Genomic DNA, 25,776 nt, shown 5'->3' with positions numbered 1-25,776 from the left:
GACATTGCGAGATTGAATAACATAGGCGAGAGTACGGATCCCTGCGGAGTACCACAGCAACCCAATTTAAAGACTTCCGACTTTATCTCCCCAAACCTGAGACATGTCCTTCTATCTATGAGAAAAGCCTTGACAAAATGGAAAATCCGCTGCCCCATATTCAAGTCCGACAGCACCTGTAGGATGAAAGAATGTCGGATTTTATCGAAAGCTTTTTCCAAATCGAGTCCAATTAGTGCCTTAGTATCCCTTGTCCACCGGCCAAGGAGCTGATGCTTAATCCTCATCATAGCATCCTGAGTCGAGAGGCCGGGCCGAAATCCTATCATCGAGTGCGAAAAGACCCTGTTGCCCTCAACATAACACGTTAGCCTACTTAAAATGGCATGCTCAGTGACTTTCCCCAAACACTATGTCAGGGAAATTGGTCTCAGATTTTCAAGTCCCATGGCCTTCCCCGGTTTGGGTATCAGAACAGTAGTTTCAAGTTTCCACTCTTCCGGGAAAGAGCCTTCCTTCCATCGGCAATTGATCTCCCGCGTAAGGAACTCAATTGACCCGTCGTCTAAATTCCGTAACATTTTATTCGTAATGCCATCCGGCATTATGCCGATAGATGCCGATCGACCATTAAGATTCTGCAGCGCCATCCTTATATCACTTTCAGTAAATTCCTCATCCGTAGCTGCATTTTTGTCCTCTCTGCATTCCAAAATCACGTCAGGTGTATCGTGCCAGGTCTCCAACGGAAGGTATCTCTCAGCCAAATCCTTCAGCAACTCCTGCTCCGTGGAGTCCCGACACGCCTGATGGACCAGCTTACCTATCACAGTCCTCTGATTAGATTCAGTGTTTGTCTCATCTAGTAAATGTCTGAGCAAACTCCAGGCGCCTCCCCTCTTAATACGACCATCAATAGAATTGCGCTTCATCCCATTGCTGCTTGCACAGTACCCGACAATGGTCTTCCATTTCCTGATTAACCACTGCTATACGCTTTCTAAGCCTTCTAGTCAATCTCTGACCCTTCCATCTCGCTAACATCGACTGCTTCGCTTCCAGCAAATGCGCCAGGCGACTATCCATGTGTTCCGTGTCAATATCGGTCTGAACCTCTTTAGTGGACGCCTAAACGTCACTTTTAAGCTGACTAGTCCACTGTTCCAAGGTCAACTCATTTCCCTCATCTTCGATTCTCTGCGCTCTTCGTTTCCTAAATGCATCCCAGTCAACCATCCTGAATGTGCGCTCCTTTTTATTAGCCACTACCAAAGTAATCATAAGTATGTAATGATCGATACCAAGATCTATATTACCATTGGACCAGGACGAATCTACCACCTCCCGAACAAAAGTGAGATCAGGTGTCGAACCTCTACATGTCGACGTGCCACATCTGGTGGGATACGAAGGGTGTGTAATCAGAGTTAAATTCAAGTCTAGTGCCTGCTGCCATAGTCTCTCCCCCTTAATAGTGCTATAAACATACTTCCACACATGATATGGTGCATTAAAGTCCCCTCCAATAAGCAACGGTGCATCCTTAGCCAGATTGGTTGCCTTGGTCAAGAGAGATTTGAAACTCTGCTTCGTGTCGCGGGGGCTACTGTACAGGTTAAGCAGGTAAATGCTCCTCTGACATGACCATTGCCGACCTAAAATTACCTCCACCATAATATATTCAATCTTGCAATCCGCCATGTGAAGATCATGTCTAATATACGCCAACTTCCTATTAATGAGAGTAGCGAGTCCTCTGCCCTGTTCATTGTCCTTAACTTCCGCTTTGAAATCAGTTAAGGTCACGTTAGACGTCAGTGTTTCCTGTAACATGATAACTTGAGGTTTCACACCATCCGTTCTAACAGACTGCTGCAGAGACGCCTTCTTATTATTGAACCCCCTACAATTCCACTGCCAAATACTAAATGAACTATTTAACGGAGCCATCTTGACCACGGAAATTTGGTGAACTAGTTTTGAGCTCAAGTCCACTCGGCGACTTACCCTGCTGGGCTAGCGGCCGAGTGCACTCCCGCTCCATAACAGGGACCACCGTCTCGTTTAGATATATTTCAATTTTGCCTAATCTCTGATCCCTGATATTTTCCCGTTCTTCTATCCGCTCCAGTCTACTAATGATCTGATTTACACTTTCTTGCAATGTCGCCATCATTGCTTTAAGCTCAGAACCGACTTTGCCCTGAATCCGCACGGTCGAGGATAGGGCCCTCTTTTTCGGAGCAGGCGTCTCCTCGTCCGCCATGTTCTCTTCTGCGACCTCCACAGACCTTGGTACCTCAACCGAGTCATCATGTTTCCTAGCCTGTCCTAAGCTACCGCTGTTACCGGAAGACAAGCCGTTCCTAAGGTCAGCTATCTCTTTGATAAGCCCGTCAATGGCTGCTTTTAAGCTATGATTCTCTCTCTCCAATTGCGCAATCCTATCCCTATCCCTATTACCATCCACATGCTCCTGGCGCTGCTCGCGCGCTCGGCCGGCGCTGATGCCGCCCTTGACCTTGTCAGCCCAGTTGGTCTGGCCTCCAGCTGCGCCGCCGCCTCCACCAGCTGCAGGAAAGCGCACCCGCGCCTCCCTAGAAACGGATCGGCTCCTGGTCGTTGGAGTCCCAGACGATGGCCGCTGCCTCGACCTGGAGCGGCTCCTAGAGTGCGAGCGTCCCTTAGAGCGTTGGCGGGCGCTCACCAGCTGCACCATCTCGGCTGCCCTCTGTTCCGCCGTTAGCTCCGCCCTGGCTCTCTCCTGTCGTCGAACACGCACGACGCAGGGAAGCTGGTATCGTTGTCTGCATTCTTTATCCGTGGTCAGGTGTCGTCCGCCACAAAGCTTGCAACAAGGCACACAGTTGTGATCCTCTTCAGGGTTCCGAGCCCCGAATCCTCGGCATTCAAAACAATCGGGCGCCGGACAGACATCCGCCCGATGTCCAAGCTTGCCACACATATAACATACATCCAACTGCTTTCAATACAGGAAGCACCGGACCAGAGTTGGCCCATATCTGACGAAATTGGGCACATTTAACCCGTCGAAAACAATGATAACTGATCCTGTGTTTTTTATTCGTTTGACCGCCATATCCAGCGGATTCATTGCGTGCTTGGAAGGAGTATTCAAGCTATTAAACTGGGAAGGCTTAGGAGTGAGGATAAACAGCCAATATCTCAGCAACCTTCGATTTGCAGACGACATTGTCCTGTTCAGCAACACTGGGGACGAGTTACAACAAATGATTGAGGACCTTAACAGAGAGAGTGTAAGAGTGTAGTTGAAGATTGATATGCAGAAGACAAAAAAAATGATCAATAGCCTGGCAAGGGAACAACAGTTCAGGATCACCAGTCAGCCTCTAGAGTCTGTGAAGGTGTACGTTTACATAAGTCAATTACTCACAGGGCACCCTGATCATTGACTGAATGACCACTGTCATTGAAAAGAAAGGTGCAGAATCAATTCATTCTACCATGTGCTAACACATGGGGTAGAAACTTGGAGACTGACAAAGAAGCTCGAAAACAAGATAAGGACCGCGCAAAGAGCGATAGAACGAAGAATCCAAGGCATAATGTTAAAAGACAGAAATAGAGCGGTTTGGATGAGAGAGAAAACGGGGATAGCCGATATTCTAATGGATATTAGGAGAAAAGATGGAGCTGGGCAGGTCACGTAATGCGTAGGTTAGATAACCGGTGGACCATTAAGGTTACAGAATGGGTTCCAAGGGAAGGGAAGCGCAGTCGAGGACGGCAGAAGACTAGGTGGGGTGATGAACTTACGAAATTCGCAGGCGCTAGTAGGAATCTGTTGGCGCAGGGCAGGGGTAATCGGAGATCGCCTTCGTCCTGCAGTGGGCATAAAATAGACTGATAACGATGATAATGATAATGAAGCCGGAACATTGTCGGTACGTATAATACATGCAACATGCTATTATTTCATGTATAAACTTGAACTCTGTTAATGTTTCACTCCAGTGGCAACAATTAGAGGTGTCTCCATGTGCGCCGTGCGGTGTGCCGCACCAGCGCGCATTTCAATTCAGGTAGCTAGTGAAGCTCCGATGAAACACGTTCTTTTCGTGGTCCTAAATTTTTTGCGGCACGAATGCTTGCCTGGCACCCGGGCATCAACCTTTGCAAAACAAATAACTGTAATATAACTCGACTGGAAGGGCGCATGGAATACTCTGTAAGACAACCTGTTGACAGTGGCGGCGAATATGCCACGATCAACCAAACGCACGTGATGCATTGAAATAATATGCACAATCTTAGGCCTCGAGCGTTGCATGTGCAACGGCGCCTTGCCGAGTCGAGAAAAGTGAAGAAATGAACTACTCTCTGCGAAGAGCAGCTTTATTTTCTGAAGTAATACAGCGCGCGATGCGCGTCGTCGGCCAGACAGCTTCGCCGGCGAGATTTGGAAGCATGTGAACTATAGGATAGGCCGGCACGCGACATGCATGGCTTTGGCCACAGAACGAAAAAGAACACGCCGCCATTTTCTTCGTCACCCACGTACTGTTTCAATAATACATTCCCGGTCAACTTCCACAAGAACGTTGGTTGCCAAGCATTTTAAATGTTGAGTATATCTGAACAGAATCACTTTATCATGCATGCGCGAAGATATAGTTGACTTCGTCCATCCGCAATAGCTGACCGACTCGAATCCGCGCCTTTCGTGCGAATCCCAATTTCATCATGGGGGCCGAGTTGCAAACAATGTCTTCTGAACATATTGTCACGGGCGATACAGTCGACGAAGTTGATGGCGTCAAGTCTTTCTTTTTTGTGCGGGCAATCCAAATCCAGCGTTTGTCTGCAACCGCAGAGTCCACGGAGTGGCCGCGGTTGAAGGGGCGCTTCACATTCGCTTCGAAAGTTACTTTTGGAGCCGAATACGGCACAGTGATAGCCCGTAGACCTCGAGTTATCTCACATCGCAGCAATGACAGACGGAAAACGTTAGAATCGCACCAATTCGTGATCACACCGCTGGGAGAAACGGTCGATCTGCACACAGCCGTGCCAAAAGGCGAGCGGCGAGGTGCGCTGGCTTGAGGCTACGTTCCTCGTCGACGATAAAACGGTCCATAGAGCGTTTTATTCAGGGCGCCGGTACTTTGAGATCACAGCGCCCTCTAGCGTCCGGCGCTATGCTGGTATGCGGTATCGCGCTGAAGGGTGTACGGCGAACGTGCTGTTGACGACAAGTGGCAAGTTTCCAAGTTTTCCTGAGAGCAGTGAAGTTTTACAGTGAAGCTGTTAGCCTCTAGTTGGTCGGGATTTTTCGTGGGTTCGTGCTGTGCTCACCCAAAAACAGTACTGCCACCTAGCAGCCGCGGTCACTCCGAGAGCTTAACCGGCAGCTGGAAAAAGGCTTTGACTGAGTTTCCGCGTAACGGAAACTCAAAGTCAAAGCCTGCGGGTCACCACCGACGCAAGCATCGGGCGGTGACCCGCAGCGTTGCCTGAACTGCCCAACGAAATTCTCTCGTCATTTATAGGAGGCAACTTTCTTTACTTTCAAAACGAATAACTTTGCCTACATTGAGTGGTTTTTCGTTTGTGACTGGCTGCCACGAGATGAGGAGCACTCAAGTGGAGAGGGTTTCAATGGGGCCGAACCAGCGTACTGAAAATAGATGACCGGATGAAAAGGGTGGTGCCGGCGTCTGCCATTGGTCCGCTTTCCCTTGCTTATCTTGCGATGGCTGGTCGAAAATCGCGGTGACGTGCTACGGAAAGTTAAGAATGCCGCTAAAACGGATCTTCAGCAAAGAAAACATAGAAGAGCGAGGTCCTAAACATGCCGAAAGTGCTCGAAAACGCTACACGGCCACGCAAAAGGTTTTATTGTCCATGCCCTCCGGCAGGTGCGAGTAGCCAGTGAGTGAGCGATCGGCGGCAGCCATCTTCTATTACTTTCAGAACGGGGCAGCCTGCGGCTATTGAAAAAAATTTTCAGTTTTGTTCGGCATAGTAATGCATCTTTAACGCGTACATGCCACTTTGACGCGGTGAGTTTTCGCGGTTTTGTGACGTGGCGTGACAGGTAGGTTAAATGGCCTTAAACTTTTGACCAATGGCAGAGGACTAATGGCCAAAAGGCGTCAAATCAGAAATAACTATTTTTATTTTGTTTGGTCCAATCATGCATAATCAGTGTGTACACGTCATATAATATGGGGAGCTATCACGGTTTTAGTGATGTCGCGTGACAGACAGGCGAAGTGGGGGTGGTCCAAAAAACGTTTTGACCAATCGTGGAGGACTGATTGCAGAATTGGAATAGAAAAGTTTGGGATAGCTTTACGTTACAGCGCCCCTTGTGTGGCGCTATAACGTGTGGCGCAAGGGAGGCGGTGGTGGTGCTTGTCTAACATCGGCAACAGCTTCGCTGGATATCCACTTTCACAGGGTGGGATCGAGGTGGGTGGTTTTTCTCTTTTCTTTTTTTGCGGTTGGAAAACTTCTTAGCGTGTTATTGCTAAGCTCTGAGCGTCGATACAGCCGCAACATCGAACGGCGACAGGCCTAGAGGCGCTGGCACAGCTCTGTCCGCGATAGAAATAGGAGGCTATTGAAGTCTGAGCATTGTCGATATGTAACATACGTGCAACGTGTTGTTATTGTATGTACAGCCTCGAACTCTAATAAGCTATCACTCAGGTGACAACAACGAGAGATGTCTGTGTGCTATGCGGTATGCCACACCAGCGTAAACGTTTCAATTCAGGTAAATAGCGAAGCTCCAATGAAACACGTTTTGCTAGCTTTCGAGCTCCTAAAATTTTAGCGGTACGATTTGTAAGCATTGTTTACCTGGCACCCGGGAATCAATCTTTCGAAAATTAAGGACCGTAAGGCAATTCGACCGGAAGGGTCGTCAACATAGATTGCTCGATAAAACGGCCTGGTGACAATGGCTGCGAATATGCCACGATCAACCACGAGACGATTTGTAGGAAAATGCGCCCTCTTCGGTCTCGAGTGATGCCTGCGCAAGAGCACCTCGCCGACTCGAGAGGGCTGAAAAAGGAACAACTACTCTTCGCAAGAGCACCTTTATTTTTTAAGTAACACAACGTGCGATGCACGCCGTCGGCAAGGCAGCTTTTCGGCGAGATTTGGAAGCACGAGAGAGCCTTGTGAACTAGAGGCAATCGGTACACGGTAGGCATGGCTTTGGTAAGAGAACGAATCCATTACTGATCGGGGTAAATTTCAGCCTTTAGAGAACATTAACTGAGCAAGAACGCTAAGGCGTTATACAGCCGTTATTTGTTATGCTGCCCTGTGTCCTGAGAGAACGTCCTACAGAGTTCCCACTTTGTGAAAATAGGAGGCAGGACGCACTTCCTTAAAAAAAAAAAACGTGATTGTTTCTTAAAGAAAGAAAAAGACCGCAGACTTGAGAGACGTACAGAATCGCGGCCCAATCTCCATTGAAGCTGTTTCTTTCGAGCAGTCGCCATAAGAACTTTTTTTGCCTGGAATTAAGCCGCGCACTTTAAATCGTTGCCCTCATATAACGTTTTTTCGGACTTCTTTAAAACATTTTCTTCAAATAATGTACTTCACCCCCGCCTTTCACCTCGCATGCATATCACCCATAATATTGTTACAGTTCTTCCAGTACAGTCATGGCTAAATTGTACGCCTTTCTTTAAACACGCTCACAACGCTCTGGAACGCTTACATAATTTATTGCTAACGCCGTAATTAACGTACACACTTTAAACGCCGTCTACACATCACGCGCGGCATGTCCCCGATTTCCACGATATATGAACAAGATGACCTGTTTAATTCGACGAGGAAACAATAGGCACGTCGTATAACGCATGAAAATAGGAATAAAACGACAAACGAGTCTCCCTTTTTCGCCACACATTACACTTATGGGCAGCTTTACAACAGACATGTAAAACACATGCAATATATCTTGTTTTAGAATTCTGGTCATGCCGTCAGGAACACAAACATGGCGTGCATGTAAAAGTTGCCCTCTGCAGTGCAAAATAAAAAGTCCACTTCTGTCGCATTGCTATGAGACCGTCATTGATATCTATGCCGTGTCATGACGTAGCACCACCACTCTAAGGAGCTCAGATGCCATTTGCAGCTAAGCACACAAACACGAGGTCATTGTATTGACAATGTTAATATGATGTTGTGTCACGCCAGAAGCTGCCATGCAGATACTATAGGCGTAGAGATGGATATTGGACGGCCGTGGTAGTGATTTGGCGGGCAGGATGACAGCCAGACTGATGACAAACTTAAGGCTCAAACACTCACTGCCTTGTAGGACACCACGAAAGAAAAAAAATGCTTAGTTTTCGGGTCGTATTAGATAACAACGAACGTAGACCTCCTCGAGAAGTATCTTTTAACGAATTCAAAGACGTGACCTTGCAGTCTACCCAGCATTCTCAAGCGCATCAAGAAAGGATTCACAGGTCACGTTGTCGTATGCAACCTTTTGTATCTGTTATAAGAGTGTCACGTAGTAGTCACGGTAAAGAACACAGTAGCAATACTGTGAGTGACGAAACTAACTTTTATTGGATGAACCTGTGCCCACAAAAACAGGCTACACTTCAAGCACAACGATAGCGGCGAACACAGTCGGGGATCGTCGAAATCTGATCAACGGGTCAAGCGCGTCGGCTTTGATACATAAGTCATCGAAGGTTCCTGAGTAATCACTGGTGCCCACATGTCTTCCAAAACGTTCAAACGTTCTACACAATTCGCGTCACACATTCAATTAGATTACACAAGCTTCGGTGACAACAGAACCATCGATAACATTCGAGAAACTTGCGACTCATGTGGGAGCGTCCCACGCTGAGCGATATTTGTTAGACGATGAAAAGCGGTCACCCGAAAAATATAAACAAGTACACGTGTCAATAGTGTCACCGAGTTACGCTTCGCAGATTTTTGCTGCTGCAAAGAGGTGACGAAATCAATGGCACTGTAAACTGAGGAACGTCCACTTCGTGAATCGACCATGGCGCCAGGATTGATCTTCTGTGTTCAAGGTACCAGCGGTATCACTCCAGACGTCTCAGTATCATCTACGCGAACTTACCGACGCAACTGGCAATACACTGGGTCGGTATGGTGTAAAGGGAAGGGGACACTCTCCAGGCTTGAAAAGATGCACCAGCTAGCCACACTTACGTTCATGTTAGGCATGGAAACACGGGCACAAGGAATAACGAAAGGGACAACAGACAAAGCCCTTACACTGCTCGGTGACTAAACCATCGTCCCAAGACTGGTTAAATAGGTTCAGAAGAGGCCAACAAGATGGTAAGTTCTTGGTGGCTCACGACTACGGACTGAGCGCGAGGAATACAAGGCGGACAGGAGCAGCCGCGAAAGAACTCTGCTCTCGAGCCCATATAGGTGTCCCAAGGCGCCCTATCGGGACGGGGCGATCGCGAACGCTGGCACGTAGCCAGAGGCGCTTGACGAAAGTAGAGAATGACGCTTCTATACTCTGGTCTAGCGCGACGGGAATAGCGTGTAGCGAGAGGTCGGTAATACATAGCCACCAACCTCCGCTCAAACCGACTTCGTTGCCATGAGCGTTTACCCTTCCAGTGTCAAGTCGTTTCAGAAAGGACGCACCACAAGCATCGGGGTTTTTTTTCTTCTCGGATATTAAAAACGAACGCAACGGTTTACTCACCATCGGTTTAAATTTTGGTTGTGCAGAAATGAAAGAAAAATAACCATGATCATGACGAATGCTCCCTTGAAAAAATGCTCCTATCTGAAGAAAGGAATGTAAAAAGAAACGTGGCGGGACAGAAACACGGAAACGTACCAGTATGTCAATGACGCTGAAAGGGTTAAAAATTAAAGAAAAAAGAAACTTGATCATGGAATCAGTTGTCATGACTTACTGTTATGCCTATGGGGCCCTCGACCCGAGGGTTCTTTAAAAGCTTCGTAGAGCGTTTCTCCGTGCCATCTCAATAGATACGCGGCAGCCAAAGTAGGACATCGAACCTGCAACCTTGTACTGAGCAGCAGAACGCCAGAAAAACTTTCCAGTTTGCCTTGCCCATTTGAACCCGCCGTGGTTGCTCAGTGGCTGTGGTGTTGGGCTGCTGAGCACAAGGTCGCGGGATCGAATCCCGGCCATGGCGGCCGCATTTCGATGGGGGCGAAATGCGAAAACACCGGTGTACTTACATTTAGGTGCACGTTAAAGAACCCCAGGTGGTCGAAATTTCCGCAGCCCTCCACTACGGCGTGCCTCATAATCAGAAAGTGGTTTTGACACGTAAAGCCCCATAATTTTTAATTTTTTGCCCATTTGAAACCAAACCATGCTAATAATGTTACCTGTAATAACACCCATAAATACCACGTAAACGAAGGTATTTCCCACATTCGATCTACAACAGGCCCATTACGGCTGATCCTACATAATTTGCAGAACTAATGATAGAGACTAATCCTTGATCTCCTGCCACTCCATCCGCTCCCAAGGACCAACGATTACGAAGGTTCTAGGGGATCAAAGGCAAGGCTGAACTCAGCTAGAATATGGATATTTCTGAATATATTGTGATATTTACCACAGCTCCGCGTAGCCCATGTATTTGTTTGCCTATTTTATTTTGTTGTCGTTTAGCCCACATTTTCGAAGAGTGCAAAAGAGAGATGCAATGTTATTTTTATTCCTCTTCTTTGTGGCTCTGGTCCCAATGTGCCAGCAGATTGTTTTTTGTACACTTGAATGTTTGTCTATATACGCTTTTTATACATATCCGTTCTTGCAACTTGCTAAGACAAGGCGGTGTTATTAAAACTCATTATTATGGTGCCTTACTTATATTCTATATCAGATAACGATGCAGTTTCGCGATTTACTTGTGGCACTTGAGAAAGCCCGGGGAAATATAATAGTAATACCGCGAGAAATTTGACAACCTCTACAAGGTAAGTAAATACGTCTTCGAAGTTGTATTAGGGAAACTTTAACATTCCTACGATGATCCAGCGATTCATGCCCGCGTAGATCCGCCGGTCATCTGTAATAGAACAAAAAGGAAAGCGTTCGCACATGATCAAGGTAAATTGCAGCCCATTCCAGAGCACTGCCTCCGACAGAAAGCAACCATGAGACGGTATGACCTACTGGTTTCCAAACTAAAAATTTAGCTGAATAAGCATGGCCGTCAGCGAGAAGAACAAGCGACATTCCCGATATAGCTTCATCTAGCTGGTCATCGTGTATAAGACATTTTTCTGCTCACTTTCGTTGGGCTGAAATGTAAACTTCCCTCGCGGAAAATGTCAGTAGGCTTGCGCGACCTCTCCAAATCACAAAACCAATTACCAGCGCAGCTGTTTTTGTTCTTGACATGCTGCTTTTGCAGGCATGGTCCTCCCTCACTGACATCACCTCCCTGCACCACTAAGCCGACCAATATCATGGCTCCTTGCCTGCCGCCTTCGTAGCCAACTGCTTTGACCGGTTCGTGTGACTTATTCCCCGCCCGGCGCAGCCGTTTCTCTAACGTCAACGCCTCCGAAAGTGCAACGCATTTTTTCATCGCGCTCAAATTAACACTTGTGAACGTGCCAAGTGCCCTTTCAACACATGTATCCGTACTTGGCGGGCATCGTCTATGCGAATCCAAAGTGTCATCATGAAATATCCCCTGCTCAGGCACATTTTCATAATTTATTGCTATTCCGAAGAAAATATTTTCGCGAATTGCGCCGCAATTTTTTTTATTCTTTGTTACTCTCCTATAACATCCCGAGAACTTTTAAATTGCAACATTGTGTTGTTCGAGCCACGAGCTTTATTCCTATATGAATTCTCTCCTCATACATGCGACCAGTCTTTGGCGGCATCCATTTCAGTCTTCCGAAGACATCTGCGCAACGGACTTCAATTTACGCGAATCTAACAATCCCCTTATCGCTGCGCAGGTTTGAAAGTTTACCGCCATATTTTTCCTGGTACGTATTTTATTTACGAAAATGTCTTATGCGATAAGCGAAGCTGCTTTTTCGCAACGCTTCGTCCAACCGTATGTAAATTACTCGAACAAGCGTTTCACGAAACATTGAGAGCTTCTCATAACTCATCCAACTATAGCCCACAAAGTTGATAGCGCACGCACGCTATCTAAAACACCCTCCCACAATCATGTCCTTGTCAAATTTCCGCCCACAATATTTGTTAGTCCTCCAACAGCCAATGCAAACGCTTAGAAGTCACGAGACAGTACATTTTAGTAGGACACCTTTGAATGCATTTGTACGACCTTAACAGCTTCGCTGCAAAATAATCCACATGTTTGGGCGCAGATGCGTGCTTGTTTTTCTCCGTAGTTCCGTCGTCCGCTGCTTATCAGAAAAAAACGTTATTTTGCTCAACGTTCGTTCAACATCCGCAATTGTGCGCAATCCGTTTACTCTGCCATTTCTCTTCTTTTGCATTAAAATAAATTTGAGCGACGAGCAACGTGAACAAGTCGCCAAAAAAAAAAAACTATTTTCGTCACGGCTGTCTAGCGAGTTTGCATCTGAAATAATTTGACCCGCCGTGGTGGCGTATGTGGCTACATCGCATTGCGCCACTAAGCCCGAAAACGCGGGATCGAATCCCGGTCGCATTTCGGTGGAGGTGAAATGCAAATTTAATGTGCATTTTCGGCATGTTCAAGAGCCCCGGGTGGTTAAAAGTAATCCTAAGTCCCACACTGTACGGCATGCCTCATAATCAAATCGTCGTTTTGGCACGTGAAACCTCAGAATGAATAAGTGTGGGTGACCGAGAAAAAGACACGTGTATAGGTGTAAGTGCGGTGAACATATCTGTGTTACAAACTTGGACGTAAACAGCACTCGTGGACAGGGCATTGAACCCGTCACATTGTATTGCAACGTAATAGACCCTAAACCACCACGGCGGGTTCACCTACTTCTTAAGATATATTTCACTTTGTCATCCACACCAATTGCGCAAGCTAAATCTAACCGTGCAAGTATTGCTCGGAATGCTGAGTTTCCGCTGGGCAGTAACTTGCCTCACTACTGCTGCTTGGAAGGCCGCAAGGGATAGCAGGGGCGCTGGCAGGCAAAGTACCGGTCCACGGACTTTTCATCGCCACTCTCCTCGCGGTGCTTGCAGGCTGCGGAGAAGTCGAACGATTCGCGATTTGCTTTTCAACGCCATACCGGCACTTCACGAGGGTCTCGGCATCTTAGTTCAAGTAAAAAGAATCATTAAGTGCTGTCAAAGCGTTTTACCATATTTCTCTGTCTCTCCTGAAACTAACATTTTGCTTTTTTTCTTTCAAGTTTACTACACCTTTTTAATACGTGGTTTGTGTAAGCGAATTTGACTTTGACTTGGGCATGTTTACGTACGGCCTGCACTTGCCAAACAGGATCGAAAATCAATCATAGCGCGCGTTCAGATCATCGTGCAAACGATTACTCGAGTACGACGTTGTCGTTCAAATGTTAAACCATGTGCTTATATATCAGCACAGAAATGTTGGGAAAATGCGAACCGACAGTCGGAGAACGAACACTGCCAGTACCAAAGTTTACGAATCACAGTACCATATATCGATCTATCCATCTCAGTCACTGAATATTGAAATGTCCTTTATCAAATAAATTCATCATCAAAGTGTTTCCACCGTTCGACCAGCATTTGTAAACTATATATTATTACGATGAAACGTGGCGCTGCTTGCTCGTTAGCAGTAAAGTAAATTGTGCGCGCTTCTCCTGTCCGTCTTGGGCATAGCGAGATGTCTTAGTACTTGCTCAGTCTCGCACGAGCCTCCGTATGAACTTGAGCAAGTAGTGGGCGCGTTAACTACAACCAGAAGCATCTCCAGTGTTGCGAGACCAACTACGACATTTCTTATCACTTCTTCACTCCGACAGTCCGTGACAAACGATGTTAGACGATTTGAGCTTAGCGTTTGCATTCAGCTGCGCTACTAGTTTGCTCAGCAGGAACGCTGTCTGCGCGCACACGACGCTCATGCCGGCAGCGGAAGCTTGCTCCGGCGTTGAGCCGACCCAGCTAAACCGGGCCAGCGCGTCCACTGGATTTCCTTCTCGTTTTGCAGCCAGACTCATAGCAAAAAGCTCGTGTCTTTCTCGCAGCACATTCTGTTCGCCAGACAAGCTGACTTCGAAGCGTGGCGTGTAAGCTCGAAAGCTGTGTTTCAGGTCTATGAGTGTGAGCGTCAGCCAGCAACAAGAACACTCAAGTAATTACGGCGCGGGTCTTTGGCATCGCCCTCAACGTGCCGCAGAAAAGCACAAGAGCCCGTCTGCTTCACTAAAACTGTTACAGGAGTTTTGCGCTTTGATATGACGCGCCTCGGCAGCACACACTTCCGGCGGCTCGTAGCGATGCAAGCTCAAAGCTCGCGTATTCTGCTCCCGCGAGCTTATTGGAGGAGGAAAGAGAGATGGCACATCAACATGGCTGCATTTGCGGACTCAAAACCGTGACGTCAGGGCCTCTCCTATTTTGTTTCTTTCCTCCATGGCACGCGCGTTATCAGCGTGACATTCTCGACAGGAAAGTAACGAGCGCAGATTTTTCAACAAAGGAAACGCAAGCGAAATCGATGACGATCATGCACTATTAAAAAGCTTGCACGCTTTGGAACTTATTTTGTCTCAAAACAATAATCTTCGTCAATCTTGCCCTCATTTCCTTTCTTTAACGCTGTCCCGGACCAGGACGAATTTTTGTAACCCGCCGTGGTTGCTTAGTGGCTATGGTGTTGGGCTGCTAAGCACGAATCCCGACCACGGCGGCCGTATTTCGATGGGGGCGAAAACTCCCGTGCACCTAGATTTAGGTGCACGTTCAAGAGCCCCAGGGGGTCCAAATTATTACGGAGTCCCCCACTACGGCGTTCCTAACAATAAGATCGTGGTTTTGGCACGTAAAACCCCATAATTTAATTTTAATTTTACCGCTGTGAGCCCGCTACTTTAAGGTCACGAACGGTTTGCGCGTTATCAGCGTGACACAGCATTCTCGGCAGGAAAGTAGCGAGCGCTGTGTTCAGGAAAGGAAACGCAAGCAAGACAGATGACGATCATCGTTGTGCGGACAAGACAAGCCGCAAAGGGTGCCAACTTGCTTAAACGTGTTCATTGTCCTCAGGCTACAATCTTTAAAAAGTTTACACCCTTTGACGCTTACCTAGTCCCAAAGCAAAAATCGTCACGTGCGTTGACTTGCGGTTCCTTTTCTTAAAACTAAGTACTCGCTACGTTCCTGTCGATAATGTTATGTCACGCTGCCAGCGCGCAAGACGTTCGTCACCTGGAAACTACCGGGCTCGCAGTGTTACAGAAAGAAAATGTGGCCAAGACAGGTGATGATTATTGTTGTGGGACAAAATACGACGCAAATCGTGCGAACTTTTTTAAGAGTGTAGCGTAGTTTCACTCCTACACGCACACTGGCAGGGCGATATGAGGTACATGTAAATAACCTCAATCTTGTCTGGAGTTCTTTCTTCACCAACACTTCAATAAGATACGTTGTGTTTCCTCCCTTTCTCCTCCTCGGTCTCATGCAAAGGTTATTTTCCTTATCATCTCAACATTAATATCTCCTCGACCATCTGTCGGCATCCGGCAAAATCGAGAGCCCATCAAAACGTCGCTGTAGGTCCGGGACGTGGGACAAAAGCTTGTACTGTACATGCGCAGCTTATACAGGGTGTTTCACGTAACTTGAACCAAGGATTTTAAAGAAGTAGTTAACCACAGCTGAATGAAGCTAATGACATATGGTTTCCCTTCATGTGGGGCTCCTTAGAGCAATCTTATACTCCGCCTATTTGTTAATTAACTAAGATGAATTATGCAACGTTTTTTTAATGTTCACTTTAGGGCCAAGTGCGTTTCCTCGCGTTCTAGAGTGAATTCAGAAACGACCGGTCCAATTTTTTGTGGGAACTCACACGCTGTGTAGTGATTTTTTTCGGCTTTTAAAGAAAAGGCGCGAAATATGAAATAAAACCACGTGACTGCGCTCATGCGCTAACGTATTGCAGGGCTGTCAACCGCGCTTCGCGCGAAAGAACCGCGCGCGCGGACCGTGGCCAAGTGGGCGGCCGCGGCTCTAGGCATCGGCTTCCCAGTGCGCAGGCATCTTTGCAGGTGGCACACGGAAAGGAAGCACCGTCGTCCCTGATAAGCGATAGGCTCGAGACACGGTTAACTGCAATACGATAGCGCGCGGGCGCAGTCACGTGCTTTTATTTCATATTTCGCGGGCTTTCTTTAAACGCCAAAAGAAATCGCCACGCAGCATGTACACCCGGCCACAAAAGCTTACGGACCACGGGATCTCGGGAAACGTTCGATTCCCGAGCAGCCTGTAGCAGTGTAGCGACAGTGTTTTTAGCATATTCTAGTCGAGGCCCGAAATGCAAATACCAGACTGCGTTGTGAGCTTGCGGAGATATCCAGCTTTTTCTCAGATTTCATGGTCCGTAATATTTTGGGCCCGGGTGTGCGGTGCCACAAAAAATTTGATCCGTCGTTTCTGAACACCCTCTAAACGCAACGAAACGCATTTGGTCCTAAAGTGAGCATTAAAACGTTGCATAATTGATCCTAGTCAATTAACTAATTAAGCTGAATATAAAAAATACACTAAGGAGCGCCACATGGCGGCAACCCACATGTCATGGACTTCATTCAGCTGCGGCGAATCACTTAATTTAAATGCTTGATTACGTGAAAAACCCTGTATAACTTTTCTCACTCGTTCCCGGCCGCCAATGTTGCCATCGCACATACAGCTAAATTCAAAGGTGCGAAGATCGAAAACATTTGTTTGAAATCTCAAGCATGCTTTTCAAGTAACTGTTGACGGTCTGCATAAATATAATTTTCCGTAACGCTGAAAGAAAAAATGCTGTTCTTAATATCAGTCGTTGGTCTCTCTACAACATTTCAATGGGAAGGCGGACATACACCGTATACCAAGTGTTCTTTTTTTACTGTGCTAAAAGGGAAGAGATAAGGGACGGACGGCTGTCGTGCTTACTGACGGTTCGAAGGAGGCACCAATCGCAGCACTTGCACTTGTCTTCGAAGACGAGTGGTTTCATGTGACACACGCTCTCGTTGATGGGACCGCACTTAGCCAGGGAGCACATGTTTTGCGTGCACAGCTGATAATGATCTGCAAGACAAATTGACCAGGCTCTCGGACCAGTGACTTGCACGGACGTGTTACTCCTAGGAGTGTTCGTTCGTGACGAAGCACGCACTTTGAACCCACGGACTGTCCTCAGCCCAACTATTTACACACTATATATCCAAGCCACTAATGATGATCTAAATACAGCTTCGATTCAGGGTGAAATAATTCAAAAGCAGTGCCTACCGATGAGACAGGTATGAGCCAACACAGCATTCAAGGGATGACAAGTACACGTTTGGACTTCGTGCAGCTTTTATACCAGCCGTTACGGTAAACTGCCGAACCGTTATTACAAACGCACAAAGCTAACAGAAAGCGTGAGCATTCTGCTACCCGCTATATCGTTGCCACTACCGCTTAATTTTGCCAGCGATCAGATAGGCCCCGCCGCGCATGCGCCTGGCGCGACTTAGCTGGCACGCGCAAAGCTGGTTGGTGGTGCTTTTAGCTCTATGCTCAAACGCTGATGGCATAACGTCGGTCACCTACGTGGCTGCTCACAATGTGCTCTGCCTGAAAGTGAAGCGCGCTCTTCACACGAAGCTACGAGCCTACCACAGCAGAGACTGTCGTCTGCCCCCTCGTACCGGCTCGAACGTAGCATTCAAACACCTTCTAGATAGGAGCCTACGAGCGTTGACTTTCATGTCCTCTCGGAAGACTGGCGCTCCCAGTGAAGACCGTACTAACGGGCAACCAGAGCAGTAACTTTCAGTAATGCGCAGCACAGCAAGTGAATGAAGCAGTTTTTAATGGCACACAGAAGCAGGGGAAGAAGAGGAAGACGACTGCGGAAGAGCCGGGCTTCTCATCGGCTCCTGCTATTATGCCAATTAACGCAGTGTTAATTTGCAGTTACCGCGATATAATTGGTACCAAAGTGTGCGCGAAGGTGCGGGGCATCGACCAGTACCAGTTTTGACCAAGCGGTACGTGATTCTCTCGATTTACGAGGACTTTTTCTGTTGCGGTGCGGACTTTTCGCCAAGCCTAACGTAGGCCTCCCACGAGTACGGCCACCGGTGGCGACGGGCCCGGCCGCTAGGCCTAACCCGGCCACGAGCACGACCAAGATGGCGTCCGAAATGGAAGTGGCCACGTCAATGGGAGACAACATGGCGTCAGCACCGAGCATCGGCAGTCTCGGCGAGCGCACGTGCATTGAAGTTCATGGAGAGGACATTACACCGGAAGAAGCCGAAGGCTGGTCGGCCTCCGGCAAGCGCATCAAGCAGATCATGGCCGGCAAGGAAAACGGTGAGTCCGCCGCCATTACTCGCCAGTCTAGACCCAAGACTAGGGCCAGCTTTGCTAAGAGAGTTGCAGCCTCGGTAACGAAAGCGGCGAGGATGCCGACAGACATGCCGAAAGAAGACACCAAGGTAGTCATGAGGCCACGTGGAGGTCTCAACGTAGCGAGAACTGAGGTTTCAATAATTATGTCGGCCGTCATGACGGCGGTTCGAGTAACGAAGGAAGAAGGCAAAGCAGGCACCATCTGCACGAACGCGCAGCAAAACATCATCGTGGTGAGCACCCCGGACGAGAAGCGTGCCACGCTATACTCTAAGGTAAAAGCCCTTAACATAGGAGGCAGGACATACGAAGTCAGCGCTTACCGAACGGCGCCGGATGGCACGGTCAAGGGAGTCATCCGAGGCATAGCCGTAGACGACTCCTCGGAGGAGATAGCCGAAAACATCGTGAACCCGTGCAACCCCCTAGCGGTGGAGGCGCACAGAATCGGCAATACAACCAAGGTGATAGTACTTTTCGCAGGACAGAAAGTACCGAACTACGTCAAGTATGGCTCGATATTAGTCAGGTGCGGGCTTTACCGCAAGCACTTTGACGTGTACAGGCAATGCGGCAAGGTCGGCCATAGAAGAGACGTATGCCCGAATCCCAACACCAGAGTGTGCTTCGGCTGCGGAATCGTGATCCCCAGCGAGGATCACAAACACGAATGCAAGCCAAAGTGCAAGCTCTGCGGGGGACAGCATCCAACGGGCGAGAGGGAATGCAAAAACAAGTACAAGATGGCGTACGTGGTCAAAAAACGGCAATGGGAACGCAAGATGGAAGCTATGCAGCAACAACCGGATCCGGAAAGCTTTCCGCCGCTGCGAGCGCCGTCTGCCGAGAGAACCCGCGGGGAATCGAGGCACCGCGACAGCAGCCGCAAGAGGGACAGCAGCAAGGGAAGCAGGAGCGCCAGCCGCCACAGACCGTCGCAGTCGAGGGAGAAAGTCGCCTCGGCCGACGCAGCCAAGGCAAACATGGCAGAGAAGAGACAACCACCAGCGCAAAACGCCGCGAAGAAGATCCAAGAAGAGAACGGGGTGGTAAAAGCCCTGAGAGACGAGAACGAGATGCTAAAGCGGAGAATCGCCGAACAGGACGCAACCATCAAGGAAATCAACGAGAAGCTAACGACATTATTTGGATTGCAGCAACAGCAGCAGCTGCTGCCGAAGCCCGCACAAGAGAAGAAACAAGAAGAGATAACCGAGGAGGAACCAGAGGTCGAGGTGGACCCGAGAGCCACGAAAGAGGCGGGACCGGCTCCCAAGAGGAGAGCCATAGAGGGCGCCAAGGAACGAAAGATAATGGAGAGAATCGAAAAACAGGACGACAGACTCGACCGTCTTGAGGCGACCAGCAAGGTAACCAACGAACGCCTCTCTACGCTCGCGCAAACAGTTCAGCAGATGACAACGAACATACAGAGCACGATCCAGAACATGATGGCGCAGATGCAAGCACAGCTGCAGACGCAGATACAGGCACAAATACAAGGTATGGAAGCACAGATCATCGCCAAACTGCAGCAATCATGGACGGGACAGCACGTACAACAGCATCCACACCGCCAGTGAGAGACCTCTTGGTCTGGCACTGGAACTGCAACGGCTTTACCGGCAAGAGAGGGGTGCTGCAGCAAGACTTGCAGCAACTAACGAGGAAACCAGACGTCATAATGATTCAAGAAACACACAGCGAAGAGACGTCGAGACTACCTGGCTACCGGTGGCACGACAGCCCGCCGAGCAAAAGGGACACGTCCAAGGGCAAGGGCAGAGGGGTCTGCACCTTCGTTAGGAAAGGGATCACCTTCATGGAACACGAAATGATCGGCAGAAGCGCCATCGAACACTGCACAGTGGAAGTAATCACGGGCAAGAGGAGGAAGGAGAGCACTTTCCTGGTGAACGTCTACAGCAATCCGTCCCACGGACAACACAAATTCAAGGCACTCTTCCACAAAGCGAGTTCAGTCGCGGGAAGCAATACGCTCGTAGTGTGCGGAGACTTTAACGCTCCGAGCCAAGACTGAGGCTACCACAGAACGACGGTCAAGGGGAGAGAGCTCATGCAAGACGCCACCGACGTGGGAATGAACCTAATCACGGATCCGGCCTTTCCCACCAGGATCGGCACATCGGTTACGAGAGACACCACTCCGGACCTTACCTTCGTCAAAACCGACGGAGGATCGAGAGAAGCAAAATGGAGAAACACGGGCCAAGAGCTGGGAAGCGATCACTACATCGTGGAGGTCGTCGTACCGCTCGAAGGCCAAGGCAACAGCGGCATAAGGAAGCATCGCATTACGGACTGGGACGCCTTTCGAAAGGCGCTACCCGCGGTGCAACTGGACATTACGGACATCGAGCAATGGGCGGCCAACGTCGTTGAGACGATGGAAGGAGCCACCAAAGAGCTGGAGACGGACGAACGGATAGACAAGATGGACAGTCGGCTGGCCCACCTGATAGAAGCCAAGCAGTCCATAAAGGCGAGGTGGCAGAAGCGACGAACCAACCGAAGCCTAAGGAAGAAGATCGCCGAGCTCAACAGGCAGATCGAGGTCCACTGCAGGGTGCATAGCACCCTGCAGTGGACCTCGATCTTGGCCAGAATCCTACATCTTGGCCAGAATCCTACACAAGGCAATCTGTGAACACGGGGAGGACGAGGTCAAGGGGCGCTTGGACGCCAAGTACCTACCGAACACCCCCACGGAAAGACACCCGGATTACCAAGGCAACGAGAACGAGACGCTAGATCGAGACATCCAGACATTGGGAAGTCAGAGTTGCCCTGCAGGATCTCAATGGCAGGTCCACCGCGGGTCCTGATCGAGTGACCAACAGAGCGCTCAAGAACTTCAACGAAGCGGCCATCGAAACGCTCACGAACTTCTACAACAAGTACTGGCAAGAAGGAAGGCTGCCCAAGCAATGGAAAGCAGCCAAGACGATCCTCATCCCCAAGCCTGGCAAGCCGCCCAACATAGAGAACCTCAGGCCGATCTCGCTCACTTCGTGCGTGGGAAAGGTACTCGAGCACGTTCTCATGAACAGGTGGCAGCGTTACCTGGAAGAATCGGAGCTTTACCCAAATTCCATCATAGGGTTTCGGAAGAAGCTCGGGACGCAAGACGCCATGATCTTACTGAAGAACGAGATCATCGACGATACGACGGGCACCAAGGACAACAGAGCCATACTCGGGCTGGACTTGCACAGCGCCTTGGATAAAGTGAGGCACTCGGCTATCCTGGCCCAAGTATCCAGACTAAACATAGGCAGAAAGACATACCAGTACATCAAAGACTTCCTGACGGAACGGACCACCGAAATCTGCGCGGGAGACCTGCAGCTCGAAGAGAAGAAGCTGGGCAGCGTCGGAACTCCGCAGGGCTCGGTGATCTCCCCGCTTCTCTTCAACCTCGTGATGATCGGGGTGGCCAACCGGCTAGAAAGAGTAGCGGGAGTCCGGCACACCATCTACGCCGACGACGTTACGCTATGGGTACCGGGAGGAAGCGACGGGCATATCGAGACAACGCTGCAAGAAGCGGTCAACGCCATCGAGGAGCAGCTGGGCGGGTCTGGACTCGTTTGCTCTCCGGCCAAGTCAGATCTGCTGGTGATTCCACCCACAGGAGCGGGCAGGAAAAGAAAGAATATGGAAGTCAAGTACGAGCGGCCCAAGATCACGGTCAAGACAGCGGGAGGACAAGTAATACCGAAGGTCGAGAAGATTCGAGTGCTCGGGCTGCTCATACAGCGAAATCGAGTCAACGGTGAAACGGTCAACAAGCTCGCGGGCAAAGCGGCCGCGGCAATGAGACTCATCAAGAGGGTGTCCAACAGAAGAGCGGGGATGAAGGAGGAGAGCCTGACTAGGCTCGTTCAATCCTTCGCAGTTAGCCACATAACGTACGTGGCCGCCTTCCACAACTGGAGGCCGAGCGAACGTAACAAGACAGACGCCACCATACGCAAGGCGTATAAGGCGGCACTCGGCCTCCTCGGGAGCACGAGCACCGAAAAATTCATGGCGCTGGGAGTCCACAACACGCTGGACGAGATAGCCGAAGCACAGAGAACGGCGCAACTCGAGCGTCTCTCTGAAACGAGAACCGGAAGAAAGATACTGCAGGACCTTGGCCTCGAGCCGAGGGAAGGCGAGCAGCAGAAAGACGTACCTATACCGGATAGCGTCAACAGAAAGCTCAGGGTCTGCCCGATCCCGAGGAACGTGAACCCCGAGCACAACAAGGAGCGGAGGTTGGCGAGGGCCAGGGCTCTCGTGGACCTCCATGCCAGAGAAGAAGGCGCCATCTACGTGGACGCGGCGGAGTATCGAGGGAGCAGCGACGCACACGCGGTGGTGGCTGTCGGGGCATCGACGGGTGCAACGAAGACCGCGGCGAGCGTCCGGACTCGAGAGGCGCACCGGGCGGAGGAGGTGGCCATCGCCTTGGCCGTCTCCGACCCCGGATGCACTACAGTGTTGTGTGACTCTAGAACGGCAGTGAAGAACTATGCCAAGGGTAGGGTATGTAGTGAGGCTGCGCGCATACTACGCAAGGCCGAAGACATCGGACGCAAAAGCGCTGAGGTAATCAAGTGGTTTCCGGCCCACATGGGCAGTGACGTGTCGGCACGCGGGAACGCGAACCACAACGAGACGTCCAACTCGGCCGCGCGAGGACTAACCAACCGCGCAGCTGCAAGCACGGCCGACTCGGAGTGTTGGTCGCGGTGCAGTGCCAAGGACAAGATGACCACCTTCAACGAAATAGTGAAGTGGTACAGACTTAACAGACAGACTATGCCGCCACCTCACTCGGGGCTTACCCGGAAGGAGGCAGTGTTATACAGGCAATTACAGACGGGGTTCCTGCTCACCCCGGCGCTAGCTAAGCACGTGTGTCCGAGCGTGTACGCGAGTGACGTGTGTAGACTGTGCGCTAAGGAGAGAGCTACCGCGGCTCACATCCTTTGGGACTGTAGTATAAATCCAGGAGAAGCCAGCGAGAAGACGACGATCCCGCCGCAGCTAGAGGCTGCAACGAGGAGCTATGACCAAGATACACAACTCAAGGCCGTCCAGCAGGTCTCGGCAGCTCTAGAGAAGCAGCGACCTCGCGAAACCGAGGAGAAGGGGGGCAGCACCCCCAGGAAGGGGGCGGCGGCCCTCTCGGATCCGCGGAAGTAGCGAGGAACCAAGACCTCGAAGAGCACAATGCACGAGACTGACTTAGTGCCCGCGTCGCGGTAAAAGCTTGTCCTCCCTGCGTGGAGGGAGCCTAACCGACTCTGCAGGCATTTTCACTAAAGTTGTTCTCTCTCTCTCTCTCTCTCACAGAAGCAGCATTACTGACGCCTGTTCGCTGGTTATCCGTAAAAAATAAATTTAAATGAAAACAAAACTTGATCACGCCAAATGCATTCAACCTTCAAATGTGCGGACTGCCCGCTTTCCTACATGGAATCGCGGCTGCAAGTGCGCGGGCTATAGAGGATGTTTTTTTTTTCTCGAATTTAGGCACCCTGCGCTGAAGCTTTCCGCAGTTGACAGCAGCACCACAGCCTAGCGAGCGGAGGAAGCGATTCATATTTGGAATGATACTTTCGATCGGTTATCACTAGGTAATTAAGAGAGCCCGAGATCGGCTTACGCTGGTCGTGCTGCGACAAGGCATGGTCGCGCTTGAATACGACGGTAGAACGAGCTTGGCCTTCGAGATTGGCAACGCTCGGCGTGTAGCCTTCAGACGAGTGATGAAGCATGCTTCTTGCTTTTGAAATGTTTCATGTTCGTCGTGGCCCCAGCGGTTGGTGTTGGCGACACGGGTGTTATAAATGAAAGACACGCACAGCCATCTTGCCAATGCATATACCTTTGCTCTCACGCTTGAGCTGGCATGTTGAGACAAAGTCGCGGCCTTTGCCACGTTTCCGAGTTCCGTGTTATGGGGTTTTTAGCAGGATATAAGCTAGTTGCCCGCTCTATTACTAAGCCGTTCAAAATAACACGAGAAAGAAATGAGAATTATTGCAGGTGACGGAGTTCACGAAAGTCTAGACATATAAATTCAGGAAACTGCTACTATGTCATAGCATAGAACTATGTGCGCTGGAGAAACCTACTTTGTGCAAAACTACACTGCACCGTGGAAGCTTGTTTAACGTGATGTATCGAGATCCCATTGTTTATGGTGAGGCGTAGAGTAGGCAGCGAATCATATATTACCGCGCACTAAGGGTTTTAACGAGCTCGGTTTCCAATGAGATCGCACACCGTTTGTATTTTTTTTTAATCCCGCAGAGACAGCATGCGACGTTTCTGGTGGCGTACTCTGTGAAACACCTGCTTCATAAAATATATATTTTGTTTGGTTTGCGTTCAGTGGCGTCAAACTGATTGTTAGAACAGTTGCTTCCTGTTCTTGTAGGTAACCCATTGCTACACAGACGCGAACGGACACGCCCACAAGTGATACAAACGAGACGAAACTGAATGGGGAAGTTTTGCAGCAGGATTTCACCGAAGCGCCATTAGGGGCTTGCAGCTACACGGGAACGTTCAATGACATTCCCGTTCAAGTGCTTTCCAGAAATCGGGGCGAAATTCAGTAAGCGAACTTGCGAACCAATTTTGGCGTAAGAAAAATCTTACGAAAAAGGCGCATTCACAAATTTAAAACTGTTCGTAAGATCAGCGAGCTTACAATGCCCGCCGCTGCAAAAACTAGCGCTGTAGTCGAAAAAGGGCGTGTTATGTAACGGTAGCACAGGTGCGAACTTCAGTACTTGCGCCAATAGTGGGCGTAAGTCCATTTCCAAAACCTAAAGAGCCATCTCAGCAGGCGACGTACGAAATTTCTACTGTAGGGGGGTAGCAGTCTTACGTTATGTCTACCTGCGCCGCTCGAACTGACCTGGTTAACCGCTGGAACGCGCTGTTACGGCCGATTTTCCAGAGGCCACAACTGCTAGCCGAGGATGGTGCATGCTTATATCTTTGTAGCGAGGTGTGATTTGTAATCGTCAAGTTCATTGAGCAATTTTAGTGCATAATTGTATTGGGCGTGCACTATTGTGTAAGGCATTGACATTAATGGTGTTCTGCGTACTTCCGCATAATGTCTGATAGGATCTGTTTCTTTATCCGCGCAATAGAATGACTTTTCAGAC

General features: G+C 49.4%; 2 protein-coding genes and 1 pseudogene across 3 annotated transcripts in view; 2 read left to right on the top strand and 1 right to left on the bottom strand.

Annotated features, from left to right (window-relative positions):
- Positions 1 to 10,732: 10,732 nt before the first annotated feature.
- Positions 10,733 to 25,776, bottom strand: part of LOC142567932 (uncharacterized) — a 30,269-nt gene continuing 15,225 nt past the window's right edge. The window contains exons 4-6 of one of the 2 annotated variants that reach the window (XM_075678020.1): positions 17,123 to 17,260; positions 13,101 to 13,205; positions 10,733 to 11,087 (exon numbers count right to left, since the gene is read on the bottom strand). In XM_075678020.1, coding sequence (XP_075534135.1) covers positions 13,105 to 13,205; positions 17,123 to 17,260 — 239 coding nt within the window. In that variant the 3' untranslated portion in view covers positions 10,733 to 11,087; positions 13,101 to 13,104. The remainder of the gene's footprint in view (positions 11,088 to 13,100; positions 13,206 to 17,122; positions 17,261 to 25,776) is intronic. The other variant, XM_075678021.1, reaches the window with a different exon arrangement.
- Positions 18,355 to 20,160, top strand: LOC142567944 (uncharacterized). The gene has a single exon (XM_075678030.1). It carries the CDS (start codon positions 18,355 to 18,357, stop codon positions 20,158 to 20,160), a length of 1,806 nt encoding a protein of 601 aa, XP_075534145.1.
- Positions 20,820 to 23,794, top strand: LOC142567917 (uncharacterized; annotated as a pseudogene).

Source organism: Dermacentor variabilis, unplaced genomic scaffold (assembly GCF_050947875.1).
Source record: "Dermacentor variabilis isolate Ectoservices unplaced genomic scaffold, ASM5094787v1 scaffold_15, whole genome shotgun sequence".
Taxonomy (NCBI): Eukaryota; Metazoa; Arthropoda; class Arachnida; order Ixodida; family Ixodidae; genus Dermacentor; species Dermacentor variabilis.
The sequence above is the reverse complement of the archived record's forward strand: the minus strand, read 5'-3'. Positions and strand labels throughout refer to the sequence as shown.